Source organism: Cervus elaphus, chromosome 13, assembly GCF_910594005.1.
Source record: "Cervus elaphus chromosome 13, mCerEla1.1, whole genome shotgun sequence".
In the NCBI taxonomy this organism is placed as follows: Eukaryota; Metazoa; Chordata; class Mammalia; order Artiodactyla; family Cervidae; genus Cervus; species Cervus elaphus.
In genome coordinates, this window is record NC_057827.1 from 66,563,277 (window position 1) to 66,581,074 (window position 17,798).

Sequence of the window (17,798 nt, forward strand, 5' to 3'; positions counted from 1 at the left end):
CTAGCACCAGGCTGAGCCTCTCTTCTTAAGCCACAGCGTGACGGTGGTTTCAGGCCCCCTGTTGGAAGGTGTGTGTCTCAGGATGACCATGACGTGGAGAGTTCAAAGATGGCAAGACTCAGTGACCCTGTTCTTCCTTTCAGTTCCAGCCCTGGAATCAAGCTCTCGGCTTTAAAAGTTAGATTCAAGACAGCAAGTGGACACATTCTAGATTGTGGTCATGGTTCAGCATATCTCCGCAAGTAGTGTGGGAACTAGAGTAAATGGTACACAAGAGAGGCAACAGAAAGGAAAGAGAAAAATAATAAGCAGAGTACCCCAGCATTCTTGGGAGATCAGTGTCAAGTCACCCTTCAGGTGACTTTCATTCTAGCGTCCGGATGGTACCTCTAACAATATTATGGTCACTGGCCTTTCAGGAGACCAGCTTGGGAAAAATTTAAACCCAGCCTAGGTGTGAGGAAAACGCATCTACATAAGATTTCAACAGTTCAACAAAGCAGTGTGGGCCCTGGCCACTGATTTCCTGGATCCATGACTGATGGGCCAAATTGAAGAGTTCACTTCCTAGTTATTACACAAGTGTCTGATCCAGTTACTGTTAGCAGTAGAATAGCAAATCACCATGTTTCTTCAAGCTGAATCAAACCCAGGTCTCCCACATCGCAGGCGGGTTCTTTACCAGCTGAGCCACCAGGAAAGCCCAAGAATACTGGAGTGGGTAGCCTATCCCTTCTCCAGCGGATCTTCCCGACCCAGGAATCGAACTGGGGTCTCCCTCATTGCAGGTGGATTCTTTACCAGTGGAGCTACCAGGTCATATTATAATACATACTTTCAAAAAAAACACCCACACCTTTGTATTGTTAAAAAAGTATCAGCAATTACCACTAAATCAATTACCATTTGCAACTTTATTGCCTGCCTATTGAGGGGGGTCCGATGTATTGAATATTTGGCATGGAGTATTTCAAATTTGGTCTTCTTTAAATTCGTGAAATTGACAGTAACAGTCACATAGAAATTTAGTGCCTGTGCCAGCTGAAGAAAGCTGATGTTTTGTTAGCTCCTAAAAGAAGGCACGTTTTGTCTTGACACACACGAAGCTACGGGTACCGGGGTCGAGACTGCCGGAACAACCTGTACTTGCTCCCGACGGGCGAGACGGTCTATTTCATCGCGTCGGTGGTCGTGCTATACAACGTGGAGGAGCAGCTCCAGAGGCATTACTCGGGCCATAACGACGACGTGAAGTGGTGAGTCCTCAAAACCGATGCCTGTGACGCCTGTGCAGAGCGTGTAGGCAGAAAGGGTTCCGTGATGGATAGAACTGCAGAGAAGCAGAGAGAGCTGAGAACATGGGGTCTTTGAGAACAGCTCTTGTTTGTGCTCTGGGCTGTCTTCTGGCTCCCTGGCACTCTAAGACCCATTCTTTGGTTTTCCATTCTCATGACACATCGTCTTCAGCAACCGTTAACAATTTGTTTGTTACCTAAAACAATTTGTTGTTTAGGTAACAAACAACAATTTGTTTGTTACCTAAACAAACATCTCTAACAGACCCCTGTCTGGAGGGCTTCTCGTGCTAATGGCTGCTAATTTGGGTGTTCAGTTTTTAATAAAAATGTTTTGCCTCTTGTTTCTGGGTGGGTCTGCTATTCCCATAATTCATTTATACCTTTGGTAATGATTTTATGTATCATGGAAACATGGGTGGGTGAATAGATGGGTTTATGTTATTTCTATTTGCCCTAAGTCCCTGATCAGTTATAAAACTCCTGTTGGAAAAAGAGGATGTCTTTGCTGTTTGATGGACTCAGAATGACTTCTTAATAAAGACTGTACACTAATTAAACAGTTCTGAGATCAAAGTGGTATTTCCCAAGCAGGGGATGCTTTTCCTTTGAGTTTGGAAATTCCCTACAGATAATGAAATGGAAGATGAAATGAAATACGCACCAATTGTCTAAGGTCTTTGGGAGCTCAGAGAATTTATCAAGAGTGTGTAAGAAGTCAGACACGTGTATTTCTCACATTTAAATTTTTGACCAGAGTATATTTGATCACGGGAAAAGTGAAGCTTACCTTTAAAAGAGTAGATGTTTTGTGTTTTCTTTGTTTGGTTTGTTTGGGGGTTTTTTTGGCAGTCTGAACATTTGATCATCATAGACACTTTATTAATATAGGTAAATGAAACTATGAAAAATTGAGTTTGGACTTACCTAAGAACAGGTGCTTTATGAAGATCTCTTTTTAGCCTTGCAGTTCACCCCGATAGGGTCACAATAGCCACGGGACAAGTTGCAGGCACGTCCAAGGATGGAAAAGTGAGTGATCTTTTCTTGTTTTCGTAATGAACTGGTAACACAAAATGATTTTTCTGAAAACATTTTGCTGCTGAACAAGCCTACTTAGATGTAATGTCTGTGAGTGTGCATGCTCAGTTGCTTCAGTCACGTCCAACTCTTTGCAACCCCACGGACTGTAGCCCGCCAGGATCCTCTATCCATGTGATTCTCCAGGCAAGAATACTGGAGTGGGAGGCCATTCCCTCCTCCAGAGATCTTCCCGACCCAGAGATCGAGCCCGTGTCTCGTACATCTCCTGCATTGGCAGGTGGGCCCTTTACCACTAGCACCACCACCTGGGAAGCTCAAATTTGAATTTAATCTCTCAATTTGAATTTTTATTACAAATGAAAATTCTTACACTGACCTTAAAAAAAAAACCCTTGAGCTCACGTTAATGTCAGCTAATTTTTAAATAGCATTGCTCTTGCCTAAGAAGTCATTAATTCTTCAGATACTTACTTACTCACGTGATAAACATTAACATGTTAAGTAATCATGAGAACTCATCATTTGAATATGGGGCATTTTGCCTCTTCAGTGAATTTCAGATACCTTGTGCCATGAGTCCCTTATTATCATGACTTTAATCCATGGAGTTTGTGTCTATGTGTCATCCACAAGGGCTGCTCGAAGGGGTTTTGCAAAATTTTATAAGCAAAGACTTCAGTTTGTATTTTAAGGAATCAGAGAAGGAGCTAGTGGAATTTGGCAAATACAGCAATTCAAAACTGGCTTCCACTTATTTACCACAATCTATGGTCATTGTTATGTTTTATCCAAAACATCTTGTAACTTTTCTGATGTCTACTTTTGTGTAGTCTACCAATGCACAATGTATAATCTGAAACTAATTACACTAAGTAGTTCCATTTTTATCATGAGTGCTACCATTTTTCAGAAAGTATTTTAATAATATCAAATTTTAAATATTTATGCTATTTTCCATTAAAATCCTACACTTGAAAGGAGGTAACAGGAACAATGGAAATCAGACTGCTATTCTGTAAACACACAGGGAACAGAGTCTTTTTTCTTTTTTTTTTTAACGTTAAATGACCTTTAAGTTATTCAAAATCAGTAGTAAATCATTTGTTTCTCCCTCTAGTGGATGAACTGTGTATTTCAGTTTCTGGCCTTGAAATGGAATCAGAACCTTAGAGCCAGAGAAAATGTTATTTTCTCTGAATAGCTGAGCTATTCCTTTCCATTTACAAGTGGAGAACTCCAGAGAGGCCAAGTGACTGTCTGTGAACATCAAGCTACTTAAAGACAAGTCCAGACTAGAACCCAGTTCCCCCGTCCGTTGTGTACAAAGCTAGCCCTTTTCTTGATAAATCTGCTGGTGGTTCTGTAATGCTTTCTTCTATTAAGGAAGAGAAAAATTAGCACAGCTGAGAAGGTTTTGAACTAATCATAACCATTCTAAGTTTGTGTATTATCAATTTCCTGTGGGGCCCAAGAATGTGAAGTTCTTAACACCACTGGTGGTAGTTGTCATGATAAATTTAAACATGCTTACCCCTTAGTGGCAATACAAACTTTAAAAGAATAACCCTTACATGAGACTCCATTTTCTTTGTCATTTTTCAGTTTTAAAAACTCAGATACTTTAGATATACAAATGGGAATATCAGTTCCTGTGGGACGGTTATCAAGAAATGACTGTTCGAAGTTTGAAACTTGGTATTAGTTGCTCAGTTGTGTCTGACTCTGCGGCCCCATGGACTGTAGCCTGCCAGCCTCCTCTGTCCATGGAATTCTCCAGGCAAGAATACTGGAGTGAGTTGCCATTCCCTTCTCCAGGGAATCTTCCCAACACAAGGATCAAACCCGGGTCTCCTGCATTGCAGGCAGATTCTTTACCACCTGAGCTGTCAGAGAAGCCCCTAAAACTTGGTAGACTTCCCCTACAGCTATATTGGCCACAGGAGCCATGACCTCCAGAAGATATTCAGTTCAGTCGCTCAGTCATGTCTGATTCTTGCTACCCCATGAACCTCAGCATGCCAGGCCTCCCTGTCCATCACCAACTCCCAGAGTTTACCCAGATTCATGTCCATTGAGTCAGTGATGCCATCCAACCGTCTCATCCTCTGTCATCCCCTTCCCCTCCTGCCTTCAATCTTTCCCAGCATCAGGGTCTTTTCAAATGAGTCAGCTCTTCGCATCAGGTGGCCAAAATGTTGGAGTTTCAGCTTCAACATCAGTCCTTCCAATGAACACCCAGGACTGATCTCCTTTAGGATGGACTGGTTGGATCTCCTTACAGTTCAAGGGACTCTCAAGAGTCTTCTCCAACACCACAGTTCAACAGCATCAATTCTTTGGCACTCAGCTTTCTTTATAGTCCAACTCTCACATCCATACACGACTTTTGGAAAAACCATAGCCTTGACTAGACAGACCTTTGTTGACAAAGTAATGTCTCTGCTTTTTAATATGCTGTCTAGGTTGGTTATAACTTTCCTTCCAAGGAGTAAGCGTCTTTTAATTTCATGGCTGCAATCACCATCTGCAGTGATTTTGGAGCCCAGAAAAATAAAATCAGCCACTGTTTCCACTGTTTCCCCATCTATTTGCCATGAAGTGATGGGACCGGATGCCATGATCTTAGTTTTCTGAATGTTGAGCTTTAAGCCAACTTCTTCACTCTCCTCTTCCACTTTCATCAAGACACTCTTTAGTTCTTCAATTTCTGCCATAAGGGTGGTGTCACCTGCATATCTGAACTTATTGACATTTCTCCCGGCAATCTCGATTCCAGCTTATGCTTCCTCCAACCCAGCGTTTCTCATGATGTACTCTGCATAGAAGTTAAATAAGCAGGGTGACAATATACAGCCTTGATATACTCCTTTTCCTATTTGGAACCAGTCTGTTGTTCCATGTCCAGTTCTAACTGTTGCTTCCTGACCTGCAGACAGGTTTCTCAAGAGGCAGGTCAGGTGGTCTGGTGTCCCCATCTCTTTCAGAATTTTCCACAGTTTATTGTGAGATATTGGGAATATTTTATTTATTGTAAAAACACACAGTCTTAAATGCATTTAAAAAAAAAAAAAGCTTTTGCTTTGGGACTTCGTAGGTGGCCCCTTGGTTCAGACTGCACTTCCAATGCAGGGAGCATGGATTCAATCCCTGGTCAGGGAACTAAGATCCCACAGGCCATGTGGTGTAGCCAAAAAAAAAAAGAAAAATTACTTTAATTTACTTTCAATATTTTGCATGTAAATATCAAACTGATTTGAAATAAAGCCTTACAAAATAAAAGGATAAAACAAAGAACTGGGGGGAAAATAGCATTAAAAAAAAAAGACTTTTGACAAAGTTGAAGTAGCTTCAATACAAAGGTAAATTTGTAGACTCAGCACGATGAGTGACCCAGCATTTTCTTCCGAAGCAGCAGTTACCCCCACACGTGCGCATCTGGGATTCCGTGACGTTGAATACGCTACATGTCATCGGAATCGGGTTTTTTGACCGAGCCGTCACCTGTATCGCATTCTCAAAATCTGTAAGTGTGAACCCTGTGGGTCTTGCCGCTTTGTCCACACAGGGAGGAGAGACTCAGCTCAGGGTTGAAGAGGGAGAGGTAACACGCCCGTACCTGCCCAGGTGTGTGTGCAGATCTGAACTCTGAAACCTCCCGCTTGCCAGGCCCCCTCATTCAGAGGGAGCACATGCTTGGTCTCACACGCTCCCAGTCAGACGTTTCCATGGTGATGAGAAGAGGTCCTGTGGCCACACTGTCTCAGGCTCATGGAGCAGTCTTGCCTCCTCTGGCCTTGAATTTCCATGTCTGTGCCACCCCCACCCGCTGCCTGGCCATAAGCAAGAGCTGGAGGGGCCTTGTGGTCCCCAGGCTTCCTCAGGATGAACCTTTAAAGTCCTAGTCAGCCAGTTAGAAACACATAGGTATTCACATCAGCATGCCTTGCCCCTCACCCCCAGCACCCGTCCCCTCATACAACCTTCCGACAACCACGCCCATGCCCTGTGCCCCGGAGCTGCAGACACTGTCCCCTCCAGTGCGAGAGCTCTGCAGCCCCGGGAGGCTAGTTCTAGCAGAAATGGTACTGAAGTCCCCCCCAGAGCCCTCCCTCCTGCTCCTGTGCCCGTTAACCCCCACATTCCCCTGTCCCCACCATCCCTCTGCCGAAGTCCTAAGCAGATCTCAACAGTGATGGGTAAAACTCTTTATTAAAGATGTAGCAGACTCGTGATTAAAAATAAAATTACGTTCCTTTTTAATCACGCTCAGTCTGTTTTATTCTCGAGTGTAGTCTTCCTATGAATACCTCCTTTTTTTCCTAGAATGGAGGCAGCAACCTCTGTGCAGTGGACGACTCCAACGACCACGTGCTGTCCGTGTGGGACTGGCAGAAGGAGGAGAGGCTGGCGGACGTCAAGGTCTGTGTGCCCGCCTGCTGCGGGGCCACCTCGTCCGTTTCCCGCATGGAGCCGTCTTCCCTGGGCTGTGGGCTCTGTCCCCGCCGCCACCCCTGGCGGGACCCCTTCTCAAGGAGCCCTCGGGCCCCGGCTCTCTCCCCTCAGTCCCAAGGCCTGGCGGGCTTCCTGCTTCTCTTCATGGCGTCTGTAAGGGTTTCGCATCCTCATTCTACAGCCACCAGCCTCTTAATTCGCTCCTTCGCTCCGCCGGTCACTTCCTCCCTCACTTACCTGCTCATGTTCTTTCTATCATCCACAAATACCGAGGTCCCCTTTTCACGCACATGTCGAAGTAGTACTGGCGGGGTGATGACAAGTGAGATGTGCCCGCTGCCCAGGTGGAGGGCCAGGCAGGGATCCGGGGATCAGGGAAGCTTGTCCAGAGCTGAGTGGACTCAGAAAGGGGGAGCAAGATCTTGGTCCTCCCAGTGGGGCTTTTCCTGCAGTGGGGGCCATTGAACTTCCCAGTATGTCAGTGAAGTTTCCTTAAGCTCTCTCGTGCTTTCCTCCTGTTAAAACCATGATTGGGTCTATTTTTATAGAAATGACTTCAGATTCCTCACCCTGGCATCCTTTAGCCTTAGATCCCCTTACTGACCTAACCGTAGGACCACGATTGGGTCGCCTGAGCTACCTGACATTAAGAGCTCCAGTGGATTACCTGGCTTACATAACTTTCGTGTGTGTGGGGGGGATGCAGACTGTATTCTAACAGGGCGTGAGCACACCTGTTTTTATACTATAGCTGTGCCTTCTCTGTTTTGCTCAAGTATTTCAGTTCTTGCTGTGTCATTAGTTGGAAGTAATCAGAGCAAGTTATTGTCTAGGTTTAGGAATGTATAACTGAATTATCAAGCAGAAGGAGCAGTCAGGGTCAGATTCATGGGAACAGGGTGCAAGTCATGAAAACTGATAACAGGGTGAGGCTGGTGAAGTGATAGCCAAAGAGCCAGCCCCCCTTCTGGACTCCAGACTCGGTCACCAAGCTGCCAGCAGAGTCCTGGGGATCAGAACCAGGCAAAGAGGGCAGCCAGAGTGGGCCAGGAGTGGTGGAGCTGAATAAAATCCAGGTTCCGGGGCCCTTGCCCTCACTCGATGAGACTGAGACCTGCAGTTCTTAAGTCCCAGCCTCTCCTTCAGCCAGAGCATGGCTGTGTGCCTGCTCCATGCCAGGTCCCGAGAGTCCTCGTGCAGAAGGAGACTCCGTGGTCCTGTCCGCAGGGCCCAGTGAGGGAAACAGACAAGGAGAGGTGTCGGCACACACACACACAAGTTTAGTGACTAGAGAAGGTGAATTCGGGGAGGGGGAAGTATCAGGAGGCCTGGTGCTCACCCTGAGTTACTTATTTGTGGTTCAGATTTTATTTATTTCCTTAAGTGTCTCAAGAGATCTGAGACATCTGATTCTCCTGTTTTGTGCAAAGTGTTCAAACGAAGCCGTATTTGCCGCGGATTTCCACCCCACCGACACCAATATAATCGTAACCTGTGGAAAGTCCCACCTCTACTTCTGGACGCTAGAAGGAAGCTCCCTTATTAAGAAGCAAGGATTATTTGAGGTAAGGTGAAATTGCATCTCATTTTATTTTTCACCAGTGGTGCTTGTGATCCCCTGGCTCTTAAGGAAGCTCTGAGGCATCGCAGCCTTAGAATTTGTTTTAATTGGCCAAAGTGGGGGTGTCATGATAAAGACTATTCCTGGAGATCCCTGACAGAGTTGGGGAGCCCCTCATGGATGACACTGGTGATGCTGATCACTAGTGTTAGGACCGACACAGGGGGAAGTGCCAGGAAAGGGTGCCAGAGGGCCACGGCCCTCACTGTGGTCTGCTGATTGTAAAGAGCAACGAAGAAGGCGCCCAGGAGACTGCAGTGCAAGTCTGCCGTGGGTGACGGGCAGCCTTGGTGCTGTTTAGCCCAGCACCTGAGGTCTCATGAGAGCGCCAACATGGCACCTGATGCCCTGTGGGCCCAGAGGCTGAGTTGGAGGACTGCTTTATCCTGTGTAGTCATGGCAACACCGCCCCTTGGCCACTCCAACACCCTCTCCTGCTGTAACAGCCTGCAGCCGTGTAAGCATCTGATACTTTAGACCAGATGATCTCAGGGCGTAATTTACGTAATGGTGGATGAGAAGGAGAGGCTCGCAGTGTGGTAGCAATAACTGACACTATCCAGCTTGGGGTGCCTGTGATTCTCAATGTTCTTAACACAAGCATAAGGATGTCTTGATCTTACATACATATATATTCTTTTTTAAACATTCTGCAGAAACAAGAAAAGCCAAAGTTCGTCCTCTGTGTGACTTTTTCTGAAAACGGTGACACCATCACCGGAGATTCAAGTGGCAACATCCTGGTGTGGGGAAAAGGTAACAAGCGATGCTCCTCAAGCAGACACTTGGGTAATGTTCTAAGTAAGAAGCCCAAAGTGGCTCCCATCAAAATTGTCCGTTAATATCATTTCCAAGTTTACTATTTGATTCCAAGATACATAGGTACTTACATATATGTGTGCGTGTGTAACTTGGAATCAAAAAAACTAGGACAGAGAAAAATGAAACTCGTAAGCTGTTGGCTTCTGTTGTTCTGAAAGGTTCTTTAGGCCCAAGATGTTGTAATGGAATTAATCGCTTTATGGGGAGATCTGATCACAACTCGTAATGGTGAAATCATCGAAGACTATTTAGCTCTACAGCGTTCAACTTCTCTGCTCCACACAGCACTTGGCAGACATTGACCGAGTGTTGGTTATGTGCCCGAAGCCATGTGCCAGGCACTGAGCATACAGATGAGTCAGGTGGGCATCAGTGGGCAAGCAGTGTGATGGGGAGGACTCCTGACTCAAAAACACTTTGAGTCGAGTTCAGTGAGCCTTTATGAGTGATTACCGTGGGCCAGGAAAACCGAGAAAATGCACCGTCTCTGTACTCAAGGGCCTCAGTGTTTGGGGTACGGGGTGAAGGCAGAAACAGGGCCACCAGGGTAAGGTCGGCTAACACGGTGACCTTTGTGGTATCCCTGCTACCCCGTGTGCCACGGGCTCTGCAGACACGCGGGTTCATTTCACCCTGAGAACAGTGCAGGGGAATGGCAGTAGCCCCATGACACCAAGAAGGGAACTGAGACAGAGCAATCGGGTCACTTGTCCAGGGACTCACAGCTCATTTCTCAGCCACGTGTGGTGCGGCTGAACTCCTAGCAGCCACATGCTCCATCTGAGCATGTTTTCCTTTATTATTTTTTAAGTTATTTTAATGAAGTACGGTTGATTTACAATGCTGTGTTCATTTCTGCTCTATAGCAAGGAGATTCAGTTGTACGTATAAATCTACATCCTCTTTTTTATTCTTCTTCTGACGGTGCTGGGTCTTCATTTCCCTAGTTGGGGCGAGCGGGAGCTCCGGCTCACTGTGGCGTGTTGGCTGCTCTTGTTGCAAGCCCAGCTCTAGGCGCCTGGGCTTCAGTAGTTGTGGTGCCGGGCTTACTTGCTCCAAGGCACGTGGGATCTTCCTGGGCCAGGGATCAAACCCGTGTCCCCTGCATTGGCAGGTGAATTCTTCATCGAATTCTTTACCCCAAGCCACCAGGGAAGCCCTGTGTATTCTTTTTCATATTCTTTTCCGTTATGGTTTGTCAGGGTGTTGAATACAGTCCCCTGCTCCTCCGCAGTAGGACCTTGTTGTATGTCCATTCTATGTGCGATAGTTTACGTCTGCTGACTCCAATCTCCTGGTTCATCCTCCCCTCCCCCTTGCCCTGTGTTCTTTAATTAGAAAGTAACCCAGTTCACATTTGTCTGTGTTAGCCGCTTAGTCGTGTCTGACTCTCTGCGACCCCATGGACTGTAGCCCGCCAGGCTCCTCTGTCCATGGACTTCTGCAGGCAGGAATACTGGAGTGGGCTGCCATTTCCTTCTCCACTTTTCTCTCATGTTTGTCTACTGCTCTGAGAACATGCAGAAATTGAATCCTTTATAGATTCACACTGCATTGGTGTTCTAACTGATAATATCTCGTTTTAAAACAAAAATGAGATGGGCAGAGGTGAGCCCTTGGACAGCGTCCTAAGCGTGGTTTTCTCGTTGTGTTTAGGTACGAATCGAATAAGCTACGCAGTTCCAGGGGCCCACGAGGGCGGTATTTTCGCACTTTGTATGTTAAGGGACGGCACGCTTGTGTCGGGAGGAGGGAAGGACCGCAAGCTCATTTCTTGGGATGGAAATTACCAGAAGCTTCATAAAACCGAGGTGAGACAGCACGTCACACTGCCGACACTCGTTTTTAACCTTAAACTGTTATGTCAACCAGTTTCCTTATGAGTTTGAAATCTTCTGTTTACTGTTTTGAAAACTGTTTTGATAAAATTTTACAAAATGGGGAAACATTTTATATAGAATCATGAAGGCAGTTTACTAAAATGGAATTCGATTTATAAAATGTGAGGTGGTCACATTTCAACGTCTAGAGTATTATCATAGAAGCAATCTTACAAGGGAGTATTATCCACATTTTGATTAACCCTTAAAATATTTATTGTCTTTTCCCTGTAATTGCCAGCATGTTGCTTTGGAAACATCATCACTTGGAACTGATATTTACTGAGTATCTGCTTTGAATGTGACTGAACACCACCAACACTGTCTCTAGAGCTTTGACTTCTCTTGGCATTTCTTTCACCTCCTTATTACCTAATTAGAAACCCTGGACTCCAGTAGGAGGCAGAGGCAAGAAATGCAATATTCCTTCTACACACTGTCTGAATTTTCTTTCCCAGGCCCTGGGAAATTATGAGCAGACAGAAATCAAGGTTGGCCTCAATCTGAAGGTTGAGGATCTTCCTCTCTAGCATAGTGTGAACACCTTGTAGAACTTTGTTTTTTCTTAGTTGCTAAGTTGTGTCCAACTCTTTGAAACCCCATGGACTGCAGCATGCAGGCTCCTCTGTCTTTCACTATCTCCCAGAGTTTGCTCAAATTCATATCCTTTGAGTTGATGATGCCATCCAACCATCTGATCCTCTGTCACCCCCTTCTCCTCCTGCCCTCAATCTTTCCCAGCATCAGGGTCTTTTCCAGTGAGTCGGCTCTTGGTATCAGGTGGCCAAAGTATTGGAGCTTCAGCTTCAGCATCTGTCCTTCCAGTGGATATTCAGGGTTGATTTCCTCTAGGATGGACTGGTTGGATCTCCTTGCAGTCCAAGGGACTCTCAAGAGTCTCCTCCAGCCCCACAGTTCAAAAGCATCAATTCTTCGGCTCTCAGCCTTCCTTATAGTCCAACTCTCACATCCGCACATGACTACTGGAAACACCATAGCTTTCTAAGTCAGATGCCCACAGCACAATGACATCAGAGGACAGCATCACATGTGCTCTGACAGTGTGAGAATTTTGTTTTGCTGATTACTGCTCTTCATAAAGAGAGGCCTTCATCTGAGTTTTGGAAATCACTTTCTTTTCATGGAGACTTTAATTGTGGTAGCATTTTTTATAATAAGATTTGACCAGCATTTTTTTGAACCCAAGTAGCATTGCAATCCTAAGAAATAGTCCAAAGCCTCATCTAGTATTATAGAAGATACTTACCATTTTTAAGTATCTATAATCCTTTATCAGCATGAATTGTTATCATCTTTTCTCAGATCTGTGCTAACCCACTGGTAAAAAGTGTGTGTGAGAACGGGCCACTCTTTACCGTCCCAGAACCACAGTGCCTGGAGTCGACCCCAGGCTGTGATTTTTGTTTCTTTGAAAAAGTACAAGAACCTCTGCTTATTTTATCCTAGAAAATTGTTCTTGAATGATGTATTTTGAAATCATTTTTATTAACACTTAATCACACGTGTACTAGCATGAGCAGTGGATTTGAAAACTAAATAAAGTTGCCAAAAGATTTATCATTTCAAGCTACAATAAATTTTTGGGAACACTTATTACAGCATGTTACATATTCCTTACTTCCTAAACATTACCTGCTTCTGCTAGCAGAAGTCATAACAAGTAAAGAGTAAACTGCCCAGTAGTATTTATTATTTTTTTTATCTTGTCCAGAAAAAAGTGCCTCATTGTAGTTTTTTTCCCAGTTGGAGTATAATCGCTTTTCCACGTTGTGTTGTTTTCTGTATAACAGAGGGAATCAGCATCACCTGTGCATACGTCCCCTTCCTCTTGGACCTCCCTGCCACCCATCCACTCCCATCCCACCCATCTAAGTCGCCACAGAGGACCCAGCTGGTCCTCTTTTTTACAACCTTACTCTTGCTCATTATTTTAAGGTATATAAAATGTTTGGAGTTTAAACATACGATTTGGGGTTTGGATCATTCAACTCAAGTACTTTCTCTGTCTCCTTGTTACATGTGTGTGTATGTGTGTGTCATTATGACAGGAGCTGTCATCATGATAAGTAAACAAGTATTTTGAATGATGGAACTAGTAATTTAATGATACCTGGAATCTTTTCCATGCAGATTCCAGAACAGTTTGGTCCCATACGGACAGTGGCCGAAGGAAAAGGCGATGTGATATTGATAGGCACGACCAGAAACTTTGTTCTGCAGGGCACGCTGTCGGGGGACTTCACACCCATCACTCAGGTAGGCATCAGCTCAACAAGTCCATCAAACACCTTCATGTTCTGTAATAGTAGAATATAAGACAGGGCCTCCCTGTTGGCTCAGATGGCAAAGAATCTGCCTGCAATGCAGGAGACCCAGGTTCAATCCCTGAGCCAGGAGGATCCCTTGGGGAAGGGAATGATAACCCACTCCAGTATTCTTGCCTGGAGAATCCCATGGACAGAGGAGCCTGACGGGCTACAGTTCATGGGGTCACAGAGAGTCGGGCACAACTGAGCGACTCACACTTTCACTTTCATAAGACAGTGTTACAAAGAGGCGATTCTTCCTGTGTTTTATATTAACATCCCCTCCCTCAGCTTCAGGGGGAGGAAGAGAAACAGATGGGAACAGTTCCAGAGCCTGCAGTGAGCCGCGCTGCTCTGTCGGGCCCCCGAGTGCTGGTGGTAATATTTCAGAGGGCGTCCATTTGTCTCTGTTCTTTGTAGGGTCACACCGATGAGCTCTGGGGACTGGCCATCCATGCCTCAAAACCTCAGTTCTTGACCTGTGGGCACGACAGGCATGCCACCCTGTGGGACGCTGTTGGTCACCGGCCCGTCTGGGACAAAATTATAGAGGTGGACCTGCATGTTCTATTCCATCTTTCTTACAAAAATTCATCTGCAACACATCGGTTTATTTTTATTTTTTGCATGAGATTAATGGTGATATAAATTTGTCCCAAAGAAAGTGTCACTTAATTTATCGCCTTCAAATTGCATTGCTTTAAACACCACCTTAGGGGGTCTCATTCATGTATTTCTAGTTTACCCGTGCTTTTTCAGACAGCACGTAAGCCTTTCTGATTGGTTGTTGGGTTTCCTGAGTGCAGTCTCTTCTGGCTAAAAAGCTGAGGAACCCTCGTTAGGAGCCTGTATTCTATTTACAGAACAACTTTTTGATGGGAATGGATTAGCTGTTCTAACAGCATCCAGTTTATCTCTGCAGTTTGAGTTTGATGGTTCAGGTCAGGTTTAGAGTCAGTGCATCTCTGAGTTTGCAAAAGGAACTCCAGTCGTACATCAGAGTGCTGAAGGATCCTCTCCCTACGTGCCACGCAGCAGTGTCGGCATTTATTGAGCACTGTTTGCATACTGGGCATTGCACATATGTTACTGCTCATCCTGACAGCAGCCTTGGAAGGTGAAGTTTTTAACCTTGATTTTAGTGATTAGGAGATTGGAGCTTAGAGAAGTCAGATGGCTTGGCAAGATCAGTGTTTACACCGCACTCAGTTCACACCCAACGCCAAGGTCTTCTGCTGCATCTATAGTGATTCAAAGCACCTCCCGTGTTGCTTGCATCGCTCATGATACATGACAGCCTGAGTGAGGGGCAGCCCCTCTGCAGACCCCGCCACGAGCCCTCTCGACACCCATGGAGTCGCCGGCACTTCGTGTGCTGGGTCCATGTTTCAGCCCTTCCCTCTTGGAGAAGATCTGCGAGTGGATGGAGGTGACTGGCCACTGGGGATGCTGAGCACTGGGATGATGGGCCGTGGGGAGGTGACTCTGGCACCAGGGGGGTTGGTGCACAGCTGGCCACCAGGAATCCACAACAGTGGTCCAGGAGAGTGACCTTCCCTGCGGCCTGGGTCCACACGGCAGCCCGGCTAAAGGGCGTTCCGGCTACTCCAGCACCAGACTGTCAACCAACCCAGCCTGGCATCGCAGCACCGGCGCTGAACCAGACGCCAAGGAGATCTTGAGCCCTAGCTCCTTTACGTCCTGGCCGTGTGACTGGGCAGACGCACTCAAGTATCTTCCTCTCAAAATGTTATGAGCCTCAAATGAGCTGCACAGTAAAGCCTCCAGTCACGTGATTTTTGTCTATGGAGGCCCTGAGCTTTATCACGGCCCCCACTTTGGAAAAGCATCGCAGGAATGTAACCCAGCTTCCCAGGTGGTGCTAGTGGTAAGGAACCCTCCCTGCCAGTGCAGGAGATATAAGAGATGTGGGTTCGATCCCTGGGCCAGGAAGATCCCCCGGAGAAGGGATTGGCAACCCACTCCAGTATTCTTGCCTGGAGAATCCCATAGACAGAGGAGCCTGGTGGGCTCCCTGGGGTCACAAAAAGTTGGACATGACTGAAGTGACTTAGCACACAATATAATCAGTCCCCGTAGAGTTTCCTTACTGTCTCTCTTTTTCTTCCAGTTTATCCGGTGGTATACCAATACCTCCTTCCATTTCCACATGCAGGGTTACTGCTTTCTTGGTCTTCCTTTGATTAATCTCTTTTCATTTCACTTCATCCCAAGTACTCCTACCAAGTCATCTGAAATGCAGATTCAATCACATCACTCTTTTCAGTGAAAGGAAAGAGTCCCTCTCACTGTGTTTTTCCTGGTGACCACGGTCCTTGTCCTGGCCATGCAGCCCACATTACTAGCATCATCCACATGATTTCCCGTTCCCTACCCTGTAGGTCCTGCATTGAAAAACCAATGGCTCTCCCTTGTTGTTGTTATTCAGTTGCTAAGTCATGTCCAGTTCTTTGTGACCCCATGGACTGCACCTTGCCAGGCTTCCCTTCACTATCTCCCAGAGTTTGCTCAAATTCATGTCCATTGAGTCGGTGATGCCATCCAACCATCTCATCCTCTGTCACCCCCTTCTCCTCCTGCCCTCAGTCTTACACAGCATCAGGGTCTTCACCAGTGAGTCGGCTCTTCCCATCAGGTGGCCAAAGGATTGGAGCTTCGGCTTCAGCATCAGTCCTTCCAATGACTATTCAGGACTAATTTCCTTTAAGATTGACTGGTTTGATCTCCTTGCAGTCCAAGGGTCTCTCAAGGCTTCTCCAGCACTCTGCCTTCTACTCCTCAAATATGCTCCAGACTGTGTTGCTTCTATGTCCTGGATCGTGTTCTTGTCCCCTTAAGGCCCCATTCAAATAAATGCTGCTGTGTCCACGTCCGCCTTTACCAGTGGCAGTTCTTCCGATATCAGGAGGCCTGAGTCAAAGGCCCCCAGCACCAGCATGCCTCAGCCCAGCTCCCCCATCTGACTTCACCTAGTGCTCCCTCTCTATTGTGTTTTATTTCTCCCATCAGCCTTGTTCCACCTTGTTAGTAACAAACACATGCGTGTGTCACTAGCGCTAAGGCTGGCATGCGCCTTACTCATCTTGAGATCCCTCTGTGACGGCCAGGTGTCCTGCACGCGGTGGGAGGTGCTCATCCAGCATTGACCTGATGGCCTTGGGTGCAAGGGTCATATTTCCAGACACATGGAGCACATACTTCCCATTCAGCATGGGGGTCAACCAAAGGGACTTCCAAGACTTGAAGGAAGAGCATGTCTTTGTTGATCTGGCATCTGATTACTGTAGATATGAAAGGATATAAGATAGAATGGGCTTCCCTCATAGCTCAGTTGGTAAAGAATCTGCCTGTGCTGCAGGAGACCCCAGTTCAATTCCTGGGTCAGGAAGATCCACTGGAGAAGGGATAGGCTACCCATTCCAGTGTTCTTGGGCTTCCCTTGTAGCTTAGCTGGTAAAGAATCCACCTGCAAAGCAGGAGACCTAGGCTGAATCCCTGGGTTGGGAAGAACCCCTGGAGAAGGGAAAAGCTACCCACTCTAGTATTCTGGCCTGGAGAATGTCATGGACTGTATAGTCCATGGGATCACAAAGAGTCGGACTTGACTGAGCGACTTTCACTTTCTACTTTGAAGATAGAATGAGAGACTTCCCTGGTAGTCCAGTGGATGGGACTCCATGCTTCCACTGCAAGGGCCGTGGGTTCAATCCCTGGTCAGGGAACTGAGATTCCCTTATAGCACGAGATACAGTCAAAAAGTTTTTTTAAAAACTTAAAACAGAAAGAAAAATTATAAAAGGATAAAATTGTATTATTTTTGAGACATGACCTCCACTAAAGTAGGAAAGCGTTTCCTCTGTGGAGAAGGAAAAAAAAAAAAAAAAGAGTTGTTTTTTTTTTTTTTTTAATGGGGCCACGTAGCCCTAAGGGATTAGAGCTGTGCTTGTGTGTGTTTATGTAATCGCGCTGTGTCTGGCCATCAATTTACACTTCCTTTACAACATTTTAGGATCCAGCTCAGTCTTCTGGTTTTCATCCTTCAGGGTCTGTGGTTGCAGTCGGAACACTGACTGGGAGGTGAGTGGGTGTCGGTGTGGGCTGTGCTTTCAGGGTTCACGGGAAAGAGGCCTGTTGTGTGTGTTTCCCCAGCGACCGGTCAGGGTAGCCCTTGGCTGCCTCACTCAACGTCTAATGACTGGCGAGGAATTAATGACTCGGCAGTGAAACCTGAGACAGTGGTCCTCCCCGTTTCGGACCTTGGGAAAACCTAAAGTTGGCTGTGGTCCCCTCTCCCGGAGGAGGCCTCACCCCCACGCACAGACGGTTGTGGGGCTCC

At 46.2% G+C, this 17,798-nt stretch overlaps 1 protein-coding gene across 5 annotated transcripts in view; it reads left to right on the top strand.

Moving 5' to 3' along the window:
* Positions 1-17,798, top strand: part of EML1 (EMAP like 1) — a 196,883-nt gene that overhangs the window by 168,090 nt on the left and 10,995 nt on the right. For 3 of the 5 annotated variants that reach the window (XM_043921463.1, XM_043921461.1, XM_043921464.1), the window contains 10 exons: positions 1,107-1,256; positions 2,258-2,327; positions 5,749-5,862; positions 6,663-6,758; positions 8,222-8,356; positions 9,069-9,168; positions 10,891-11,045; positions 13,266-13,391; positions 13,862-13,993; positions 17,472-17,539. In XM_043921463.1, coding sequence (XP_043777398.1) covers positions 1,107-1,256; positions 2,258-2,327; positions 5,749-5,862; positions 6,663-6,758; positions 8,222-8,356; positions 9,069-9,168; positions 10,891-11,045; positions 13,266-13,391; positions 13,862-13,993; positions 17,472-17,539 — 1,146 coding nt within the window. The remainder of the gene's footprint in view (positions 1-1,106; positions 1,257-2,257; positions 2,328-5,748; positions 5,863-6,662; positions 6,759-8,221; positions 8,357-9,068; positions 9,169-10,890; positions 11,046-13,265; positions 13,392-13,861; positions 13,994-17,471; positions 17,540-17,798) is intronic. The other 2 variants (XM_043921462.1, XM_043921465.1) reach the window with 1 other exon arrangement.